The sequence below is a fragment of the Lathamus discolor genome, chromosome 1, assembly GCF_037157495.1.
Source record: "Lathamus discolor isolate bLatDis1 chromosome 1, bLatDis1.hap1, whole genome shotgun sequence".
In the NCBI taxonomy this organism is placed as follows: Eukaryota; Metazoa; Chordata; class Aves; order Psittaciformes; family Psittacidae; genus Lathamus; species Lathamus discolor.
This window is the reverse complement of record NC_088884.1, coordinates 37,958,366-37,982,112: the sequence shown is the minus strand read 5'-3', so window position 1 is coordinate 37,982,112 and position 23,747 is coordinate 37,958,366. Positions and strand designations below refer to the sequence as shown.

At 42.0% G+C, this 23,747-nt stretch overlaps 1 protein-coding gene across 14 annotated transcripts in view; it reads left to right on the top strand.

The window, feature by feature from the left end:
• GRIP1 (glutamate receptor interacting protein 1) overlaps positions 1 to 23,747 on the top strand; it is a 334,511-nt gene that overhangs the window by 268,452 nt on the left and 42,312 nt on the right. For 10 of the 14 annotated variants that reach the window (XM_065668374.1, XM_065668350.1, XM_065668402.1 and 7 more), the window contains 3 exons: positions 14,443 to 14,590; positions 16,180 to 16,349; positions 21,191 to 21,346. In XM_065668374.1, the coding sequence (XP_065524446.1) occupies positions 14,443 to 14,590; positions 16,180 to 16,349; positions 21,191 to 21,346 (474 nt within the window). Of the gene's footprint in view, positions 1 to 14,442; positions 14,591 to 16,179; positions 16,350 to 20,339; positions 20,496 to 21,190; positions 21,347 to 23,747 lie in introns of all 14 variants that reach the window. The other 4 variants (XM_065668365.1, XM_065668418.1, XM_065668443.1 and 1 more) reach the window with 3 other exon arrangements.

The window sequence follows — 23,747 nt, the reverse complement described above, 5'->3', positions numbered from 1 at the left end:
GTTCAGCCAAAAAGTCATTGGATTTGTCTTTTTTTAATTGGTGACTCACATTAGTGGCGCTTGATCTTCTCTAAGTCTCACGAGTTTCATTTGTAAAGAAAATGGACAGAATATTGACAGCTGTTATGGATTGGCCATGTTGTACTTTCGGTGTAGATGTTGGAGGGCCCTAACAAAATGATATTTCTGTGATAATTGAAGATTCGTTCGAAATCAACCAAGCAAGCATCTGACTGTGAGTTTCATTTAAATCTTACCTCTTTTCTTCTTGGATGAGGAGCAAAGGGGGGTGGTGGTTTGATGAATACTTCTCTAGATCATTCTCTAGTTTTATCTTTAATTTCAGTTCTGACAACCAGTAGAAAAGTCATGGCTCCCTGCAGCCAAAAAAGGAGCACCAGGTGCTCCTGAAGAGATGAGTGATGAAGGATATGGCAACTTCCCAAGGTTACAGGTGGAGCTGTGGCAAGCTGAGGTTGTTTTCTTCCTCTTATGTGCCTCCAGATACCTCTTCCCTGGCTGATAAGATCGCGTTTTTACATGCAGAACCCACACCAGTGTAAAAGTACTTTGTCTTGGAAGTGAGTTCAGTCACGTGTTAACCCAAACCCGCGGGTTACCTGCATGAAATTGGAAGCAGAGCAGAGCTTTGCCAGTAGATAAAATTGCCTGTATGGCGTCAGAGGCAAGGAGGCTCTGGGGAGGAAAGGGACAGGCAATGGGGGAGCAGAGGTGGGGATGCTAATGAAAAAGAAAGGGCTTGCTAGGGTAAGGTTTCCTGTTGTATTACACACAAGCAAGTATAACCCGTACTGGCTCTGAGGTACAGGTTTAGTTTCACTTTTTCTGGCAGCTAATCCAAAGGTTATATTCATGAAAAGATAGCAGTATGTACACCTTGAGGCAGAGCTTTGGGGCATGTTTAATGCTACCTAGGAAGTCCCTCAACACTTTCTTTAAAAGCTCCTAGTTGGATTTTTCTTTATCCTTCGTTTTATATGAAGTTCCGGTCACCTTGCCTGAGTTCTTCATTGACATCTAAAGGCTTCGGTCAGCTTAAATTAAAAATAAGTAAATAAGGGAAATTGAAAAGAAACCCCTAGACTGCAGACACATTGAGCCTGTGGCTTCCGTTCTGTCGCTGGTGTGATTTGGCACAACATTCCCCATAGCTGCGAAGAAAATCTAAAGCAAACTTTCTCTGAAATTCCTTCTGCTATTTTTCGGCTCAGGAGGGCCACCAGCAACTTATAACTAGCTGTTGTTAGGCACATTGATCCTTAGGTCAGCCGTCCGGGGCCTTGCATGAAGTTAGCAAAAGCCTGGTCCACGCCTGTTTGACTCAATAGAGGAAGGCTCTCATTGATTTCAGATGGGATTTAAAATAGGACCCAAAGGGAAAAGAAAACTAGCTATTGTCCTACATTTGAAGATCTTTGCTCATAGAGAAATAAACAGCAGAGATGTGCTTCTTTGCTCCCCTACTCAGTTCTCACCCAATGGACGCTTTAGACCAACAAAAAACGTCTTCTGCCAGCATAAAAATCTTCCAGTTTAAGCACTGTTTGTACCAGTAAATCAATGTTTTATTTCATTGCCAGTATAAGAGCATGTACTTTAGGGATTCCACAACCAACTCAAGTCTGAAGTGTATAGAAGAACTGTATTGCAAGGACCTAACTCTGATGCAGATTATTCTAAAATAGTGCTGTTTGCCCTGTTTAATTGCACCCAGTTACCACATCAATTCTCTCCTGTCTGTTAATGGAAAGAGAACATTCCAGGCCCATTTTCTTTGCCCTTTTGCTAAGTTATTGTTCTTCTGGTACTTCAGCATTAGCATTGGAACAGGGTGTACATGCATGAAATCACCAGTTCACAGGTCATCCCAGTTTGGATCTACATCATAGCAAAAGGCTCCACTCTTGAGCACACCAGAGAAACTCCCAGATGAACAGCCCTTTTCAGGAAAGTGCTGCTTATCCCAGTGAAAATCCACCCGGACTTAGCTACATTTGGAAGTCTTTGGAAGGGTGCAGCTCAGTGTGCTCACGAGAAGCAGCGTTGTGTGACAAAAGATTTTGTGTGTGTTGGGGGAAGTTTTCTCTTGTCTTTGTAAAGTTCCCTTCAGTTCAGCTCTTTGGGGGTGGGAAATGCAAGAATTAAAGATGCCCATGCAGCCTTACTTAGAAGCCTTGGAGCATATGGTATGATAGAGATTTTAATCGGAATGATTGCATAGATTTTGCCTCCAGCAGTCACCTGCTGCATAGTACTAAGTGGTCTGAAAAACAGTCAAGTGAGAGAAGGGTTCTCAAGAACAGCTCATCTCATCTTGATGTAGTTGCCTAAACAAGGGCAAGTGAAGCATGTTTTTATATGCCAGTTTTCTCTGATGGTTGTAAAGGGAGTTTAGGGCTCTAGTTCCACTGTACCTACACCACATTTGCTGTACAGATGCCAGCATTTTGATGCAGTGAGTCCCAATGTGTCTCAAAACCTCCTCTCCGGACTAACGGATGCTTTCGACCTTCATTTCTTAGATCCTCATTTGCTTATCTATACAGCAGGGAAAACATTATGCTTTTGCTCTAAAGGGTGGTTATAAGATAAAATCCTCAATGAACGTGTGTTGTGATGAATATTCAGAGGCTGCACCATACAATAGCTCTTCCCCAACCACATATGCTCAGGGAAGCTTGAAAACACTGCTTAGTAATTAAGGCATGAGCAGGAAAAAAGAAGGGAAAGTGCTGCTACTCTAAATAGTCACTGTCTACCTTCTGCATGAGACTCTTGAAGAAGGAAGAATATGTTACTATTTAATTAAAGAAGGGAGGTAAAAATAAGTTCATCGAGGCAATATTCATTCTGGGGTTCATTAAGTTTGAAGTGCTTCGTGCCCACATGGTGACCATAATATTTTTCTTTTAATGTCATTCTGTTTGTAAACAGACACTTCTGAGCTTTTTTATGTTCAAGTCTTTTTATAATGATTTATATTGATGTTCTGCTGATTTTAATCAACTTCCCCTTTGGGTTTTCAGAGTTTGCATACACACAGTCGGTATGGTCAGCTGAGCAGTGCTAAATGAAAGAGCTGCCTTATGAGCACTCTGACCTCTGATTTTTCGAGGTCTTTACGGCTTAGGTAAATTTGGGTGGATTTTCACTCACCAAAAAAAGGAAAGAAAACCAAAAAAAATTAAAAAATAAATACCCAGAAGAGGCTTTTCCACGATTTCTCCTTTACACAAATTCAGTAATTACCGAATTGCAAATCTTTGTACCTTATGAGCACTGGAACATCTTCAAAGAGGAAAAAGTCACCAGACAGGGGCATGAGAGGACCTCGAGTCCCTCTGAGCCCAGCAGCAGGAGCTTTTCCGACAGGAGGCAAATGGCTTGTGCTATGCCAAAGGAGGAGCCGCACAGGAACCTTGCCAAGGGTGACCCTGGTGGCAAGCTGGCAGGCTGCCTGATGAGGAAGCAATGAAAGAGTACACTTCCCATGGCTGGTATTCATCCGTTACGGGGTTCTCGGGTTTCTAGAGGTTGTTCCTTGCTTGGGATTTTGGGAGAAGAAGCATGGAAATGTACTCTGCAGAGAACAAGGGATATAGAAACTTTCCATTAAATCTGTAGATACTCCCCGTAATACTGTTTCTGTATTGCTTGGAACAAGCACCAGGAAAAGAAAAGCTGGAAATATATAGGCAGCAGGTAAATAATCCTGGATTAGCTTTGCAATATGGGATCAAAGAGCTTATGTTTGCTCTGGCTTCTGTGTTGGATTTGAGGGCAGTTTACCTAAGTTTCTCTATTTCTTTGAAATGCTTTTGCTGAACTGCTGCTCAGGCAGTACGTACGAGGAAAGGGAGGGCAGTTAATAAACTTGTTTCCGGACTCATTGTACAGGAGTTTCATTTCATGAGTGATTGGCATGGAATGGCAAAATATCCTGTGCAAGCCCTGAGAGCTGAAAAACTCTCACTCTGCTCCTCAGTGCATGAATACCAAGGTCAGATCTCAGCCTCAGCTTCCTGCATGGCACCATTTTGTTCCGTGGCTGTGCCAATGCATCAATTATTTGTAAGGCAGCTGTGCTAGAGCACAGATTATTGAAAAGAGACCAAAGCTTCAGGGGAAAAAAATGGTACTGATAGTACAAACTTATAGCACCAGAAATCCGTGTTATCTGTTACGGGGAAGGATGTAGAGTTTATTTTTTCTTCTCTTCTGGTTTATACTCACCTAATAGGCTTTGCAGTGGAGTGTTTTAGACTAGCCTGAAACCTCCTGCGTACTCGACCAAACCAAGTCGGTTGATTTCAGTGTTAGCAGAAGCACACCCAAAGAATAAGTAATTGTGAATGTGTGAGACAGTATGGCTCAGTGCAGAGGACCCTTGAGCAAGGTCTAGGCATGCACCTCAAGTATGCCAAGCAGCCCAGCCATATGGGAGTGGGACTGCACTTGGGTCAAACACCCTGGTGAGAAGCAGACGTGGCTGTCACAGGCCCAGCACCTTGCTGGTGTGGCTCTGCTGCTTCCAAGGACTTCAGTTCCCCACCAGATGGGGAGACAGGGACAGCTCAAGTATCTCACTACCACAGCGCTGATACGTCCTTATTTACCTTAACTGTTTGGTGTGCATGCCAGTTCTCTTCCCAAGTTGTCCAAACTGTCCTTTACTCTGAAGCTTTTGGGATTATCCAAGATGTCATTATCCTGGCAGAGCCCTGTGCAGATGGGAACTGTCAGCTCGAAACAAAGCTTGGGTGTTTGCAGTGTTTGTTCCCATCTGGCAAGTGCTGACAGCGAGGGGCTTTGTGCTCTTTAGGCTTTTGAAGAGAATCCAGTCCTGCTCTAATCATTACTGTTCCCGTTAGATGGAATCTTAGGGTCATTATGGCAAATAGACATAATTTATGGGTATTGCAGCACTTTATATTGTCTATAGTAGTGTGTACTTACAGGCATACATTCAAGGCTGGCACATATAAAATTTGACAGACCAGCTGTGTCTTAGTTTGCAGACAGAGATGCAGATAGTGTTGTCCTTGTTTGTTCTATTTGTTGTGATTAGTCAGGTACAGAACAGTGCAAGAGCTTTTGTTTTGGAGAAATCCAAGTTCTCATATATTGTATTTTGCTGTCCTACTTGCAAGAATAAATAAGTATGAGAAGTTCTTTTGTACATATGTATCTGTCATGTGGCCCAGAGAACTTGTGGATGCCCCATCCCTGGCAGTGTTCAAGGCCAGGGTGGATGGAGCTTGCAGCAACCTGGTCTAGTGGAAGGTGTCCCTGCCCCGGGCAGCAGAGTTGGACTGGATGATCTTCAAAGGCCTCTTCCAGCCCAAACCATTCTATGATTCGATGGTTCTGTGATTTTGTCTGTGCTTGTGTAATAGAGAAAACAGTGGTTTGTATGGTGGTGTCTCAGCAGAGGACTTTACATATTATTGGCACCATTTTGGGAGATGGTTTTAATAAGTAGCTATTTGTGAGTTCCGTTCCTGGAATGAAATGCAGATTGTTGCTGGCTTTTGCAAACATCTGACAATCAATCTAATGTTATATAGTGTTTCAGGGCAGTTTTCAGGAGCCATCCTTCAATAGAAAAGTGGTGTTTGAAGCCCATGTTGACAAACTAACCATAAAGGTGTATTTATAGGCTCCCAAGTTCTGAAACTGATATCAGGCATAGGGATTTAAGTTTTCGATAGTTCTTTAAGTGCCACCTGAGTTTTCAGTGTAGCACTCATTTGAAAGGTAACAAAGGAAAGAAATTGCAGAGTCTGGGCTTAATTAAAATGCATTCAGGCTAGCTTCAGAGGCAGATCCAGGACCTTCCGTACGTGCTCCATCCACCATGTCATTTCTGTGTTGTAAATTCAGTAACTTGATAAATCAGGTTTTAGGTCAACAGGGCACACGAAAAGAATGATACAGATTAATGAAGTGTTTGGGATTTAATGCAGCTTTTGAGCAGAGAAAGGGTCTAGTAAAAATGAAAGATGTCTGAGCATGAAACAGAAGGAGGAGGGAGTGTCCCAAGAACTGGAGAAAGTTTTTCAAGTGAAAGGGCTTTAGGCAGGCCGTTGTGGAGACAGGCTGAGAAAGTCCCAGCAGGTTTTGAGTACATCCCCACTGCACTCACTGGTGCAAGCACTTTGAGGGCAGGTACGGTTCTTTGGCGGTTAGCAGGCATTTCTTAGCTGAGAAGGGTGATGGGAGTAAGGGTGCAAAGTATGAACTTAGGTAAAGGCAGATCCTAAGCTTTAGATTTTAAGAACCTGGCTGAATTAGAGGCATATAAATGAACTGCAGGACTTAGGTGAGAAAAGGAAAATGGAAAGACTATGCCAGTCAGTTGACAGGAATATGAAATTGCTTGTGTATAAGGGAGGAGGTAGGCAGCACATTCATTTAGAGGATCATGTCTCCATTTTCCATTCTGAGGTTAAGAGGTCCCTCTGATTTCACTATTATTCATTCTGCTGGCATCCTCTTGAAATTATTCCTATTTTTCATTTTTGAAATCAGATGATTCTGAAGGCGAGAGGGTATAAAGTGCCATCGGTGTCTTTTTTCCTTAGCAGCAATTTCATGGTTTTCTGTAGGCCCTGTGAACTTCCTTTCAATGAGTAGCCCAGCAGCTCCAGTGCTGTGCTGTTACTGACAATAAGGAAAAAATTCTGTTAGTTCTGGTTTTGCCCCTTTAATTACAGCTGAGATGGATAAAATTACAGAAGCTCTTGCTCTCTGTACAGCCTGTCTGAAACACACTCCATAATCAAGGGAACGCTAGGAGCATGCATTTTAGGTAGATTACAAGTTGGGCCTTGGAGACTGATATTGATCCTTTGAACAATATTCAATTTTTAAATAGCTGTTTTCTTATTAAAGAAACGATTATTCTCTCTTCACAAATATTGCTTGCAATATATAATCCCGGTTTACTCCATACCAACGTGTATTTTAGGGTGAAGTCTCACAAGTCATTACACTTATTCATACTTCTTGTATTCTAGCTCTCAAAAGAGAATTAGAAACGCTGTCGCTGGTTTTCAGCATTTCAGAAATCATTATCAGAGCTTGCTAGCTGCCATTGATTCTTGTTTTCCCATAAGGTCTGAGATGAAGAAAGGTTACTCTGCTAAATGAAGCATGAGCAAAGCAAGGGTGCAAACATCACTCAATATTAGTAGAATAGAATGCCAGGGCCAGTACTGTGCATCAGTGCCCTGTGTGTGGTTCACTTATGACCTTTACCATCACAAAAGTATGAGGAATCAAATAATATTACTCTGAATGAGCGATAATGGCACTACCCAGCCATAGAGCATTTTGAATGTTGCTCCTGTGCCCTTTAGACACTGCAGAAGCCTTATTCCTGCCTCTCTTCTTTGCTGCTACTTTCCCTTTTGAAACCATTGACCCATGATCCCAATCTCAATTTCTTAATTAGATCATCTTAAAAAATATTAATATTCCCTTCTTTGCGAAATGGAGATTAGGGATCTGTTGAGATCAGATTATTTTTGGAGTACAAGAAAAGGATATTACATAAATAAGCAGCCTCACACTCCTAAAATTTAGTACTTAAATAACTACCAGTCAGCTCTGTGTGTTAGGGCAGCTTATCTAATCATCTGATTGGTGTTTCATACGAGTGAATGAAAGTGCCCCTACAAAGGCAATTAAAAAACTAAGGAACGTTTTCGAATGTGGCTAAAAAACAGTGCCAGAAGTGTTTGGGCTTTTATCTCTGTGTACCTGGTGTGACCTGGTGAACTGCAAACCTGGGGAAAGAAGAAGGTTGTTAATGGGGAGAAGCACAGAGGGAAGAGAAAGGTGGATAAAAGCTTGCCCGCTCCCAGCAAATCTTTCTCTTGCACAGTAAAGTAGTTTGCTATCTAGTTTGGGGTTTTGTTTTGCTGGAGATTATGGAAAAGGCAATTGGAGGAGGTCGACCGCCTATGACAAGGGCTGTCTCGAGGAAGGGAAATAGTAGGGCTATGGCAAGACAGAGAATATAAGTCTCACTATCACAGGGATGCACTCTTGCCACTGGACTGTGAGGAGCTGGGACAACTTTAAATGTTATGAGTCTTACAGAGAGGACATTTTAGTGGACACAAAGAATATTCTTTCTAGGTTGATGTTCATTAAAAAAAAAAAGTCCTTAAGAATACAATAAGAAAACCACATGGAGGATGACTAGATTCATTAAGTGCAGTTTAAGGTGCTGTTTGACAGTAATGAATAGTCTGTTGATTAATGAAGAAGAGTGGATGTGAATGTGCTCAGAATCCTTGAGTGCTTTTACGTTGCTCCACTGCCAGCTGAGAAGTGCTGTAAAGGGCCTTGCGAAACAGTCTGTATGGAGAGTGTCACTGCTAAAGCCACAGGACTTGGGAACAAAATTAGTCCAGTCTCTTATAAATTTTGCCTGTTTTTTGAGTTTGTTACGTGAGCTCAAATCTCTACAACTGGCCATGGATTTTTCAAGTACCCTATAAGAAATGTACGAACTCTGATTTCTGCATTTCAGTAGTCTAGGTTTTCAAAGGAATAGCAAATACTGAAAGCTCCTGTTGGTAAACCTATGGTATGTCTGACACCTGAAATTTTCAGTCATTTATAGGGGAGCGAAAAAAAGCAGCTTTTAACATTTCAACTCCTGCTACTTAATACAGAAGACAGGGGTGCTAGATGATCTTTTTAGGTCCCTTCCAACCCTTGGGATTCTGTGATTCTGTGATTCTGTAATGCTGATTCTGAATGGACTGACACAAGTACACCTGCTGCGCATTCCCCACCATCGGTTATTCTGTAAATACTCTGTTGAGACTGAGATATGGCAAATAAAGCCCAGATTTAGCTGCAGGAGCTGGGACTGCTGTCATCCCATTCTGTGCCTTACACACCAGATTCACCACTGCAGTTTCTAAGTACCTTCCAGTGTTGCTCTGAGTGCTGATGGTATGTTGGTTGTCTCAACCTTTCTACGGTAAGAATAGACTGCAGTAGAGTGTTTTGTATTGGACCTTTTCTGTAACTCACATTGGCTCACATACATAAGTACATACACCTCCCTACATTCTGTCATACTTTTGTTGAAGAAAGCAAGTTCAAGGAAATGGTTGTGCTTTTCTGCATTTAAGGACTTGTGAGGGTCCTTCTGTGAGAGTTTACTCAACAGGTTTCTTGAGGAGCAATCAATGACTGACCCATATGCATCAGAACTGCAGCATGTGTGATTGCTGAGCTGATGCTGGAAAAGAATCATTGATTTTTGTGAATTAAAAAAAGAGCACAGAGTAGAGGAAAGCAAGAATGAAGTGTAGGGCACTTGGGAGTGATTCAAACTGTTCTGCTGTAAATGTTCAGCTTTTTGCTCTTAAAGGAGGAGAGAGTGTCAGAGATTTCAGATTTTTTTCAGCCCTCAGCAGTCTTCCTTAGCTTCACTAAAACGCAGCTCTGTGATCCATCCAGTCTTTGGGTATCAGTACTGGAAATTGCACTTTAGGGCTAGAGGATGTTTTTCCTTTTAGGCGAAGTATAGAAAGATGTCCGGGTGTCATATGACCTGAGCTTAATGAGGCTTACTGCTCTGACAATATGTTCTGGGTGTCCCGGTGACCTAATTAACTTTATGCTTTCTTGATTAGTCTGAGCAGAGGCACGTAGGTTCTGGGTATAAAAATTAGGGTTACAGAGAAAGAGAGAGAAGGTAAAGAATCAGGTGTACTGACAAGAGCTGAATGGACAAAAGAAGAGAGAGAGATTGCTCTACTTACTGTCTGTGGGTTGCAAAGATTTTGTATGAAGGGAACAAAGAAAGATGTGAGAAGCAGGAGAACACACACTTTTTGACCAAGAAAACATACTTCTGTGAGATGCTGTCTTCTAGTTTGTCAGGAGAGAGACACATTTAGATCTGTGAATGCACTGCTACAAAAGCATTAAGACTTTGCATGGGGAGAACTGCAAGGTCTGAAGAACTGTGCGTTTATTTGCTGATCTGAACCAGCAAAGACTTGCTTTTTTTAATGCTTTTTCCCCACTGCTCTGAGTCAGACAACAGAGGAAATTACATGGACCTGCTATATACAATCTTAAGGTGAATAGGAAAGAAGCTTGGAGGGAGAAAAATTAGTGTGAGATAGTAAGGTATCCTCTTGTTTGTCACTCACGTCGTTACTAGAAGATACAGCAGCATCCAAGCAAGATCAATAGCAGCCCTGTGGAGCTGTGGGTTTCAGTAGGTTCAGCTGGCTCTTTACAGTCAAAATCTGTTTTGACATCCTTCCTCCTTGACTCTTTTAAGCTGCTCCAGGAAAACATGGCTTGTGCTTGGTAGTGCCATGACTTCTGAAAAAACATAAGGCAGCATCCAAAACCTTCCAGTTAGAGAAGTGGGAATCTGCAGAGCACAGATGATAGCAACAGAGCTTAGTGTACCTTCAGGAACAAGCTCACGGTATAGCAGCACTTCCCAGCTTTAAGTACAAGAAATCTTTGGGAAGCAAATGCCTTTTTAGGGCATTTAGGGGTACTGTTTTACCTGTTGATCCTTTGCTGCCTAAAAACAGCATCTCATTGTTTGGCTTTCCCACTGTGGGAATCCTAAAGAGGTGTTCTGGCCTTCACCATCCACCAGTTGTGGAACTGGCTTTAACAAGCCATGAGGATAGGTAAGGGTTAGCAGATATATACATTTACGAGGACATAACCACATGTAATGTGATCACTTTATCAGGCTAAGATTTAATTTTTTTTTCAACTTCTAAATGATTTGTGATTCTCTGTTGGGGGGGGGGGGTGACGCAGCTTATCTTATCCACAAATTTTATATATCATGTAGTGTATTTACGCATCGTAAAAGTATGCTAACCCCTTGTTGCCAGTGATTTAAGCTGTCAAATAAAAATGGTGTGCCGCTACCTAGCTGAAGAAATGTATTAGCATGCAGCAAGCAGTAGCGCTTCCTCTGGGAGGTTTTAATCAAGCCTCTTGTACTGATTGAGATGCAGTGCTCAGAAGTGTGAAAAATGATTAACAAAATCAAAAATCTAGAGCGTTTTTCATGGAAACATTCATCAGTATATCTTATGTAATTACACAGCCAATAAATCAGCATAGTGTGTAAGTGCTTCAGTCACAGCATAAATATCTTAATGACTGAAACATCTTCACCCATGAATAATTTATACCTGTATGATACATTTTTCATATCCATGCTTTACTTCAACTTGATAAACTGATACTTCTCTGTCAGGGCATGTGTGCTTGATTATTGCCTTCTGATTTCTCTTCCTTGTGTTTATTTTCCACAGTTAGACACACTCCATTTCTTCTCTTCTGGTTCCTCTAATGTGGTTATCTTATTTGTTCATCTTGTCTGTCTTAGTTTGCTTTCCCAGTGTATTTCAGCAGGCACCTGGGAAATAACGCTGGAGCATAAGCTGATCATGCATTTGTCAAGTAACTTGGGAAGGGAGCAGACTCTTGAAAGATATACTCATTCTCAACAGATATTTGCATTTAGTTTCCTCTCCTCAAGACAATCATTACAGAAAGAACTTGCAGTAGGCCAATAACAACTTGGGCTTTGCCATTTTGTGGGTCAATGTGAGTTCAAGCGTTTGCCTTACAGTACTGATGACATTGAGTCTTCTTCCCATATGTTTGTGAATGCAAGCTTGTTTGTAGCGCCAGTATCCATGAGAATATGCAAGAAGAAACAATTGTTTTTCAGCACAGGAATGGAAATCGGGAATTCCGATATTCTGTTCTGCTGCGTGTGCTTATTTGGCTGTATGCAAGTCGCTGTGTGCATTCTGCCTTACTTAGACACTTAAGGCATCTAAGACAGGGGTTTAATTGTGATAACCTCCTCCTTTAGTTACTAGAGAAAGACAGGCAGCTACTGAGGGCAGTTCTTCCAACTCTAAAGCTATTTAGTGCCTGAAGCTCCAGGCAGGAATGCTACAGGGTGGACTCTCTTTTTTGGGGATCATAGTTTAGAGTTTGGTTAAGATTTGTGAAGCAGCTTATTTTGGTAGTGCCTATGAAAATTCAGCCTTGAAAAAGTCAGTCCCGATTGAGCAGAAACAAAAATTACTTGCATTTAATGCACACTTCCAAAAATACTTAATTTCCCCTTCACATCCTCAGGTTTCTAACTGGCAAAGAGATAACAGGAATATAAAAACTATTTCAAGTTGGGCACAGGGTAGAGCACGTAAACCAGGAGTTCTAAAATCATTAGCTGATGCTTTACTGATTTTGTATGTTATTTCATCCAAGCACCTTTTTTCTCTCTGTCTCTATATTCAGTTTACCTACATTACTCTCTTAACTAGCACCTTAGCTGAGCATTGGCTTATCAAGCTCTTATTCAGTTTCTTGTATCATCATGAGGGTGTATTAGTTTTGAACAGTAATGCACCCTTTCACGTTTTGTCTCTTCAGTGTCAGAATTACATTTTCGGACTAATTTTCTAGACTTAAGACTGAAGGGAGTATCTTACATCTGTCTTTCCCTCCGTACTCTGAGGCCAAATGCAGTTCTTTTACAGCTTCAATCTCAGGGATTTCTGGGAGATGTCACAGTTGAACCTTTTCTTACCATTCCTACAGCAGGCTCCAGTGAATATGAATCTCTGCTGTTTGCTAGCAGGACATTCGGTAACTTTGTTCCAGCATAGGTTTTTCTTTTCTCTGTATTCTGATTGTAAGCACCTCCAAAGGGTTCTGATACCCCTCTCTTTGTCTCAGTCTTTTTATGTCCTTAAAGGATGCCTTCTGTACGCCTTCTCTTTACTGTATCTTATTCCACTGAGATCAGCTGTTGATTGATAGGTATCAGTTAGCAGTTCTCAGGCATTCTACAGAATGTACTTCCCCCTTATCACTGCCCGCTTTGTTTTGGCATTTAGAAAGCAGATTGCTGTCTTTTTCTTTGTTCGGTCTAGCACTTGTCTCTCTTTGGCATAGTTCCTCACCACAGACATCAGTCATGACTGTTGCTGCCTCCTATTTTTCTGCTTTTTTCAGTGTTGGTCATTTACTATGTGTGCGCTGTTACAAGGCAGTACTTTATCCAGTGGCAGAATATTGCAAGAATCGTCTGAACCTCCTCACATGCATTTTGCTTTAACTCCTACTATTTCTAGCTGTCATGCCTCCTGTGCTTTCACCATTTTCTCCTAAATTGTTCTTTCTTTTTGTGAGGGATTTCTGGTAGACCCTTTCTTTGTCTTCTTCATTGAAATCCCAGGCCCAGCTACAGGCTGGGCAAAGAAGAGATTCAGAGCAGCCCTGTGGAGAAGGACTTGGGGGTGCTGGTCGATGAGAAAATGAACATGAGCCGGCTTCAGTGTGTGCTCGCAGCCCAGAAAGCCAACCGTATCCTGGGCTGCATCAAAAGGAGCGTGAGCAGCAGGTCGAAGGAGGTGATCCTGCCCCTCTGCTCTGCTCTTGTGAGACCTCACCTGGAGTATTGTGTGCAGTTCTGGTGTCCTCAACATAAAAAGGGCATGGAACTGCTGGAACAAGTCCAGAGGAGGGCCACGAGGATGATCAGGGGACTGGAGCACCTCCCGTATGAAGACAGGCTGAGAAAGTTGGGGCTGTTCAGCCTGGAGAAGAGAAGGCTGCGTGGAGACCTCATAGCAGCCTTCCAGTATCTGAAGGGGGCCTATAAGGATGCTGGGGAGGGACTCTTCATTAGGGACTGTAGTGACAGGACAAGGGGTAACGGGTTAAAACTTAAACAGGGGAAGTTTAGATTGGATATAAGGAGGAAGTTCTTTATTGTAAGGGTGATGAGGCCCTGGAATGGGTTGCCCAGGGAGGTTGTGAATGCTCCATCCCTGGTGGTGTTCAAGGCCAGTTTGGACAGAGCCTTGGGTGACATGGTTTAGTGTGAGGTGTCCCTGCCCATGGCAGGGGGGTTGGAACTTGATGACCTTAAGGTCCTTTCCAGCCCTAACTATTCTATGACTCTGTGATTCCATTACCATAGCTGTTGTCCATAGACCTTTCTCTTCCTTTCTGAAATTTAATTTAGCATCCTTCCCTAACCATGCCTGTTTTAAATTCCAGGTGGTTTTTAGCTTCAGTTGTTCCAGAGAGTGCTTCATTAACACATCCTGGTTCCCTAACCTAGTCCGTCTCTGACTCTGACACACTGAGAAGCTCCAAGACGTGCCAGATTCACAAACTTCTTCTTGCTTTCATAATTTTCAACATTAAGATCAGATACTTGACACCTAAACTGATGTTGTTCCAGGATTTCTTTAAGTGACATGTTGTCTGGTTAGAGAAATAGAATAGCCATGGAGATTTTGTGGGGGAAACGATGAAAATGGCATAAGTACCACATAGGTATAATACTGATCTTCTACTGTCTAATTTTACCAGATTCGGTAGCAACAGCATCTGGACCGCTGCTAGTTGAAGTTGCCAAAACTCCTGGTGCTGCTCTTGGGGTTGCACTAACTACCTCGATGTGCTGCAACAAGCAGGTCATTGTCATAGACAAAATCAAATCTGCGAGTATTGCAGACAGGTGAGTGTGACAGAAGGCTGACACTGCAAGTCCATACATCCATTTTATTTGTACTTTCATTCAGTTTGGTTTTAAAGGAACCCTTCCCTTTTTTGATAAAATGGACTGAACCAGACACTCTTAAGGTTGCAGGTCTTAAAATTAGCACCTTGTCAGATGGTTTTTCCATACTGCTGAGTTTAAGACGTCCAGGACACAAGTTATTTTAGCTCATTCATGTAGTATTCAGTGACATAAGCCAGCCCCCATGTAATGTGTGACTGCTTGCACTATGCAGCACAGGAGTTTAGAGGTCTGTGCTGACTATTAAATGTAATGCTGTGGCAGAGATCGGCCTTTAAAACAATACATAACCCACTGGAAGTAAGCCCACAGTGTGGAACAGCTGTCAAGGGAAGTAAATTTTGAGGCTTTGCAACCTTGAGGTGTTGAAATCACTCATTCTCGTGGCACAGTGAAATGGAACTCCTTAGGTCTGGATTTTTAATTGATCCTGTAGAATACAACTGAGGTATTAGGAAGACTGGCTTCTGTGTTTTGAAGTTATTTTGCTGCAGTTTTTCCACTTCATTTAAATGTTTAAATAAAACCATTTTAACCATTTTAAAAAATGGTGGATAGTTTTCCCCAGTGGTCTGAAGCTCTGTAATAGGGCTGTGAGATCATTTCTGAGATGCGTGCGTGTGTATGTGTGTGTGTATGTGTTTATACATATGCAGTATATTTCTATATACATACCTCTACCTAAAAATTCCTAAAGTATTACGTTTCAGCAGCAAATTCCTCCTGCATGTCCCCAGTCACCCTACCTTGTAACTCCTCTCTGACAACGGTGCTTTTGGTAGCACCCACTTGTAGCAGTGAGTCTACAGCTCCTCTGTGGGCTTTTCCCTACAGTAGAAACTTTGAGAGTGACGGCCATTGATCCAGGGGTGTTCTCCAGTTCAATGGTGCAGGATGCTTTAATTTTCTCCCTCTGTTTTTTCCCATTTCGCAGGGGGTAACCAATTAAAGGAGCTGTCCACTTGACTGGTACGTCGGGATGCTGACTGCTGTGTTTGCATTTCTCAACTCATCCAGTAGCCAGTCTCTTGAGTGCAGCAAGATTTAGCAGATAGCCCCCTCCCCACCCCACTCCTCAAGTCACCATGCTAGCCCTGGTTTCATTATTTGTTTGACTACTGCATAATCTCATCATCATTTACAGCTTTTGTACTAATAAATGTTTGAACTATAACTCAAAAAATGATGAACTGGGTGCTCGTGTGAGGGATATGTGACCAAGTTACTTGAGTCTCCTTAAGCTCTTCTCATTTTATTCTGCTGCCATTCACACATATTTTTATAGTCAGCTATCCCATTCCAGTTCTGTGAGTGATGTCTTGGCATATACTGTATTAACTGAATTGTTTTTAAGGTTTGTACTAATAGCTATAAAGTCTGACCAGTGACAATGCCTACAAAACACAAATCTCTCTCGAAAAAAAAGAACACGTTCATACTTGTCATGACCAGTTTGAAGGCAGTAAAGCTCAATTGCCAAGCAAGGAGTATACCTGATCATACCAAGTTTTTCCCCTTTTATGTAGATGTGGTGCATTACATGTAGGAGACCATATTCTGTCCATTGACGGCACCAGCATGGAGTACTGTACGCTGGCAGAAGCAACGCAGTTTCTGGCTAATGCAGCAGATAATGTCAAACTTGAGATCCTTCCTCATCACCAGACACGGCTGGCTCTGAAAGGCCCGGAGCACGGTAAGAGGATCTGTAACACCAAATACTGCTTACTTTTTCTGCCTTTCACTTTGGCTGCCCTTGCTGAATGGCCAAGAAAGCTATCCTGGCGGTTATGTCTGTAAAATGTTGTTTCAGCTCCGCAGGTTGTGCTTCTGAGAAGCTCTGTGTTTGCTCGACTTTAATGGACCCTCCGAGATTCCTATGGATAGAGAGAGAAATGTTTTACTGGGAAATGGCTCTGCACACTTGTCAATGTACATAAAGACACCTGTTGACTCACTGTTGCAGTCATTGGAGGGGCAACTTCAGTAAATGAATCTCTAAATTGCTTCTTCAGTGTAGAGTGGGGGAGGAAGGACCACAGCCAACTTCTTTTCAGTATATCAGCTTGATGGTCTGTTTTGAACACTTCATGAATAACACCTGTTCTTCCCTGAAATACCTGAAAAAAGCCCTGTATTTGCTCTTGTTAATGGCAGTATTATTGAGAGCCATCATCTTTCGAAGTACTTCTGAGATTGCTTCATGGGTCCATTGTCAGTGCTTATGAAAAGGGTTTGTTTGTAAACAGTTCCCTAGATCACAGCCTTTTCACCGTGATATTTGTTTCATACCAACATGCTTGAAGAGAGCAGCTTCCCAATTTCAAACCAAATATATATTAAATGTTTGACGTGTTTGAAGATGGGGGCTGCCTGTCTTGTCTTCTAAATAATCCTTAGAAAGGGGTTATTCATAAGTTCAGTCTAACATATTGCATGTTGATGGCAGTCAAAGAAATGACAAGGGTTATCAGCAGACAAATACATACCTGTGCTGCAGTATGAACCAGTGGTAACATCTTCTGAGGCTGTGTTGCTGTGCTTCTGTCTTCCTTAGACCAAGACAAGATTTCTGAGGCCTAGGCATGCCAGTGATGGTAAATATTCTTGGACATCTATCTAAGATCCAGGCTGTCCCTGGATAAGTGACTCTCTGGTCAGTTTGTCAGAGTGGTGAATGTCAAACTAGTAGCTGGGGAGATACTCATTTCCCCTTGGACCAGGGTGAACAAACAATAGCCCCTGTTCTTCCATTATTCAGCTGCACTTCTTTCCCCTTTCTACGTAAGCCAGTTAGAGGGGCGAGGGAGCAGGGAGTGATACTGCAGCAGCAGAATGAGACGGAGACCAAACTTTGCAATGTATTTCTATTCTTTTCAGTTACGACAGCATGTTGCAAACAGATCTTTCACAGTTTATTTGAAGTGAAGATGTCACACAATCAGTTTCTGGCTGGTTAAAGAACCTTTGGAGAGTGTTTGTTTTGGGAAGATGAGTCTCAGGGCCAAAGATTTGTTTAGGTGATTGTGTAACTTGAAGCAATTATTTCTTAACCAGCATTTAAAGCAAAATGATGCCGTTGATGTTCTAGTCACCTTGACCCAGTGTGGATGCTTAGAAAAAGCAATGTTCTTGCCATGGCAGGGTTAGGAACTGATCATTACAAAATCCCATCAGGGGATCTGCAAGGAGCATCTTTTGGGATCAAATACCCCTAAGGTAATTAATTAAGTTGCTTTCTTAAGTAAGGCAGACTAACTATGATGTTTACAGCCCTTCCCAGCCCCTCACCAGGTAGTGATACTCCAGTATCACAACCAACTCAAGGTGTAACATGCATTATGGAAGCAAGCGCCCTCTCGGAAGCAGCCTTTCATCAGGTGTAGTGTGGCCTAGGTGCTGTAGAGTTTGCAAAGCTGCCTTTGTATGACTGGGCTAAGCTGAATCCTTAGGGCTGTATCTGTTAAACTCAGTTATTGGTCTTAGGGGAACATGTTAGGAATTTAAAATGGGCAGGAAATTCAGCATATAAAATAAATTGAAATTTTAGCCCTAAAATAAAATGGAGAGCACTATAAAAGATCAGATTATTTTTTTTCATCGTTTTTTTCCTTTAGACCGTGCTGCTAACATTCATTTCTCTTGCTGCCCCATTAGTTTTATGTTCACTGTACACAGCTCTGGGTTGGAATAGCTCAAATTACCACTGAATTGCTACAGTTACACACGGTAGGATTTTCTTTTACAGAACCTTTGTTGAATTGGGATTCTTCTTGTGCAAGCTGAGCAAACCAAATCTGTGCCTCCCCGCTTGGGAGGGCAGTTTTATCTCAACTCTCAGCGTGAAAATAAAACATTTTAAAAAAAGGAAAAAAAATCACAGACTAGCAGATCACTTCCTGCTGGAAGCAGCCTTTTTAATTAAGCAAAGCTCACAGCAACTAAAAAATAATGAAAATCCACCTAGCCACGGCGTTCCTATTAGATTTTCATTTTTACGCCATAGTTAAAATGTGGCAATCTTGCTGTCTGTGTGGGTCATCAGATAGACGGTTTCATCTGAGAAGATACGGTAAGTCTGTAAGACACCTATGGCCCTATCCGGCTACTGCGGCTGTTTCTGGGACTCTTGCTGATGTGAGATTTTCCAGAGTCTCTGAGGTCACTGGCAATTGTGCCCGCGGGTGAGGTACCCCAAGGCAGGTACTGGCATCCCACCCAACCCTTACCTTTGGTATCTCTTGAGGGCAGGAAAACAAATGGATTCTTTTGATTCAAACACATCAGGGCACAGCGGGGATGCTCTGGGGGAGACCCAGGGCACCCCGATGGAGGACACGGGACCATGACTGGGAGTGCCAGGGCCTCCGGAATCCCAACCTCCCCACAAAGCTTTGGGGATATGACGGGCCCCTGTACTCTCCTTTTGCTCTCCCTTCCTGGTGTGTGCTCCTCCCCACAGTGACAGACATTGCTTTTGAGTCAGAGGAGGGTTAACATTTTCAGACAGTTAGCCGATCATTACTCATGTAAATAGAAAGTGAAACAAAAGAGTAGCTTCTCTTCTGATACTGCACAGTGCTGTGGTGACTACCTTTTTCCCACACAGGGAACACAAGGTGTGGGTCCAACCTAAGCAGTCAAGACTTTTGGCTACTGTTATGTGCGTCTGCAGCCGCTATAGAGGTAGCAGGTAGCAGAGAAAAACAAGCGATACAGCTGATGGGATGAAGACTGTGTGTGGTTTCATTGTATGGGTGAAGCCCTCGGTCATCCAAGTGAATAGTTTATAAAGTGTTCCTACGTAGTTCAGCAAGCGCATGGTGATGCTAAATTTCATGATAAATAAACTGTATTTAATGAAGGGTGACTTCAGTCATTTTCCTTTAATATTTGACGCATCAACTGAAATGCTTCCCATTCTCTTGGTAAATATTGGCCTTCATTTTTGGCATGTTCCAGGCTCCCCGTGCTTAGAATCAGCATTAAATGCGGTTTCAAATTTCATCCCGAAAAGAGTCACTTGAAAGTTTTAAGTTTACAAACCAAAAATCCCCCACAATAAATTGCACATCCGCCTAATCAATAAAAACTCTTTTCTTTATTAACCAGGCTTCAGGATGCCGTTTTTCAGCTACTGGCCCAGGGGAGTCGTTTGCTGCACAGAATAGCGTAATGCCAGTGATAGATGGTGGCAGGATTAAAATGTCAATGCAGTAAATTGAAATGACTGGCAAGTAAACATCTCCATTCAGGGCAGTGCTATTTATGGTATCTGTTGGTCTTTTTAAGTAGATGAATGCAAGGAGAGACTTACTAACCTTCAGTTAGTGATCAGATGTAATACCTTAGTATTTTCTGAGGAATTCTGCAATCTTAGCTGCTAAGCCAGAGTGAGAATAGAAATTGATTCAGTGCTAAATATAGTGCTAAAAATAAATACAAGACCACCCAAAAAAAAATCAGAAGCATTTATTCTGAGAAAAAAAAAAGGTGCTATTTCTGTTCCTCAGGTTAGCACCCCCTGGTAAGAACACAAGACCAGGTTATTTATTATTTAATTTTCTTTTTTGTTTCAATTTATTTCCATTTTTGACTTCTTTTTTTGTTTGTGCAGTTCAGTTACTTTTCCCTCTTCTCTGGTCCGTTTGTTTTCTGATTTTCCATCATCTCTTCATGTGGGCAGTGAAGGTTCAAAGAAGCAACAGGCAACTTACCTGGGATTCGTGTGCCAGCAGCCACAGCAGCCTCCTCACCTACCACCATTATAACACCTACCACCCTGACAATTGCAGGATGCCAGCCCTGAAATTCCAGAAAACGTCTCCTCAAAAAAGCCTTCGTAATGTTCCATGCTTTTTCCTGCTGACATGTTCTCTCCTTCTCTTCTTCTTCCTCTTCCTCCCTCCCCTCTTCTTCACTCATAATTTTCCCATTTCAGGCACTAAAACCTTTTCAGTTTTATGGATGCTACACTTTTTCATAGCCATGCCAAGGTTATTTCTGACACTTTATGCCTTTTCTTTCTGTAACAAGGCAACCTTTGTAGACAGAAAAAGGCTTGAAAATTCTGAATGCATCAGCTCTTGCTATACGAGTAGACCGTTAGATTTGAGTAGTGCAAATAAAGCACGGTTTCTGCATGCGAAGCATTGCTTACAGATACTTTGTCAGAAATCACCTTCTACAAAAAGGCATTTCTAAAATCAGTGTATCTAGACATACTGATCTGCATTGGTTCATGGATATGTGTTGAAGAATTTAGTTTAACATTCTTTGCCTAAAGTAAGTTGTCTCCAGTGAATGTACTTTTGGTATCTACATTACCTTTGTTAGCTTCCAGCGGGTATTTTCACAAAATGCTGGCTATACTGTTACCTAGGGTCACCTATGTGGTTTAATGTCTTTGTTATTTGAAATGCACAAACCATTCCTGTGCATCATACACGTTGTTTGATTCATTGATGAGTTACAGGCATGTGCCGCACTCTTCCGTGAAGAATGAGTGCTGTGTGCCAAGTGTCTGATTTCTTACAGCAGCTTTGGTGTCTTCGTCCTTCTCTCCTACCTCCATGAGTGCATACAGCCTGAGTTCCCTGAACATGGGGACCTTACCTCGCAGCCTCTACTCCACCAGCCCGCGTGGGACAATGATGAGGCGGAGGATGAAAAAGAAGGACTTCAAAAGCTCCTGTAGGTGGTAACAGCATTTGCTCCAAATGTGCAGTGAATGGGTGGAGGAGGGGGAAGATACAGGAAAAAGGTACAAAGTGCCTTAATTAATACCTGCCTGCTAGGCAGAAGGGAGAATAATTGGAGTTTCTGTTAGAGGTAGGGAAGCATCAGCATACAAATATTTGTCAGAAGCTAAAATGAGATGAGTAGAGGCCGTGCAGCTTAACTGTCTAATCTGAAACATATAAAGCAATGTTTTCTTCAGACGATTGTGGAAGAGTTTATTATACCATTACTTATTTTTAAATTATTCATTTTTAAATACCTTTCTTTTTTAATTTTAAAGTTATTTTAAAATAACTTTTTTAATTTTAAAGTTTTTTTAAATACCTTTTTCAACCCGTTTCCACCAGAGGTTAGAATTCATAGCTGAATAGTTCAAAACAGATTGCTGGTAAGCTCAACCAGCTATCATATAACAGAAGGAGAAGAGCTTGCCACAGTACGTCCTAAGTAGTTTTAATATTTCTATCTACATCGTAACCTGTATGGTCAGTTTTGTGAAGAAGAGCGACAAATAACAGTGAAGATTAAATAACTTCATTTCTAACCACTCTCTGGGATTCAAAGCATGGATTTCCCAAGAGTCAGTAATTTCCCAAGTCAGTGTTGGATGTATTTCAGGCTGTTCCACTTTGCGTATTGCCAAGTATTCGCTGCGCCAGAGGAATATGGCTGTATGAGCACATTGTTTCCCAGACTCCATGTAAGTGCTGCCTCTCCTTTTGGCTTGTACATCTTTGTGTGATCCTCAGCAGCTCAGTTCCTCCAGAGCAGGGAGCTGAGAACTACTCTCTAAATGATCTGTTCCAGCTTATAATGCTTAGAGGTCCACTCTGGAAAAACTGAGCTGCTGTGCATTACAGCACTGCTGCCCTGTATTAAAGATTTCCCATGGTGATAGTAAAACCAGCGCAAACCAGTAGCCTCCATCTAAGGCCAGTCACTGTGGAGTTGTGAGGAAACATTTGAGAGAGAAACTGAGGTTTTGCTTTCTTGCAGTGTTTTGTTGCTTGCTTGTTCTTATTTCATTTGTAAAGCAAAATGTTTTTACATAGTGTTTGCCTATAAGTGCGTTTTTGGTTTGTACTCTGATCAGCCATTTTTCACAACTCATTTATTGACGTGTTAGTTAGCTTCCAATACATTGCTTTGAGTCATGGGGAGATAGCATGTCCATCCATGCCGTGGTATCAGTAGGGGTCCAGCCCTTTCATGTCCTCACGTGCACATGAGAAACAGTAGTGATGTTACTCTAATAGGAATTTATTTTAATGGTAAAATAATGCTGGATGCAAAAAAATAGCTTTTCAATTGTGTCCTATTGTAGCTGTTCAATCCAACAGGGGACTGTTAATCCTGAAAGCTAATCCTATCACGGACCTTGGAGACAGCCTTTACTTATGCTGGTGTATTTTTAAGATACTTTTCCTTCAAGGGAGCCATGCCCTGCAGTTTGATATCCTGCAAAGAAAGGCTCAAAACAAGGCCAGTGACATTAGATTTAAGTGGGACAGTCATGTAAGCACTGAAGCCCACCTGAAAGATTCCTCAAGTCAGAAGGCCCTGGGGGCGACGGGCTGCTATGATTAAACAAATCTCTAGCTAGGAGGAATTAGGATGAGGCTTTGTTATGGGGTAGTATATTACGTATTTACGTTGTGAAGTCTGGATGTAAAGCATTAGAAAATACATGGAACTGGCCCTATCACTGAGTGAGTCTGTGTCTCACCTCGAGCAGTGACTACATCATCAGCCCTGAATCAAAGCTGGCTTTAGAGGCACTGACTGGCCAGCCAGGCTTGCTCACCATTTCCATGATCTTGCTTTTTAGCCCATGCAGAGTTCCTTACTCCAGTTTCTAGACTTTTACCCATACTTGTAACTGCAGTAACAGCCAATTTAAGAGACCCGCACTGCACTGAATGTGCTAGAAGTGACTGTAATAGAGAATAATTGGTCCTAAACCGTACCCTTCCACCAGCCATCAACAGGATTTGGAAAACCTTGCCCCTCTCCCTTTGTGGGAAACTCGTAAGAGCTAGTTAGCATTGACTGCTGTCCTTTTCCTAGAAGAGGAAGAGCACACTCAGTGGGATTTTTTATCATTTAATCCTCTTGGATAATTTGAGGGGTTTATTTATGCAACTTCTGATAAATCTTTTAAGATGTCATTTGGGAAGAAAAGGATGTATTGGTGAAGGGTGCCATAAGGTTTACGTTTTAAATTATTTAGGCAAACCTGCATAACTCCCTGTGATCATGCTAAAATTCACGATAGTGAGGTGTGATGGTTCACAGGGTCCAAGAGTTTCATAGCCATGACTTTACAATCATTGCATTAGTTGCACAGATCTTT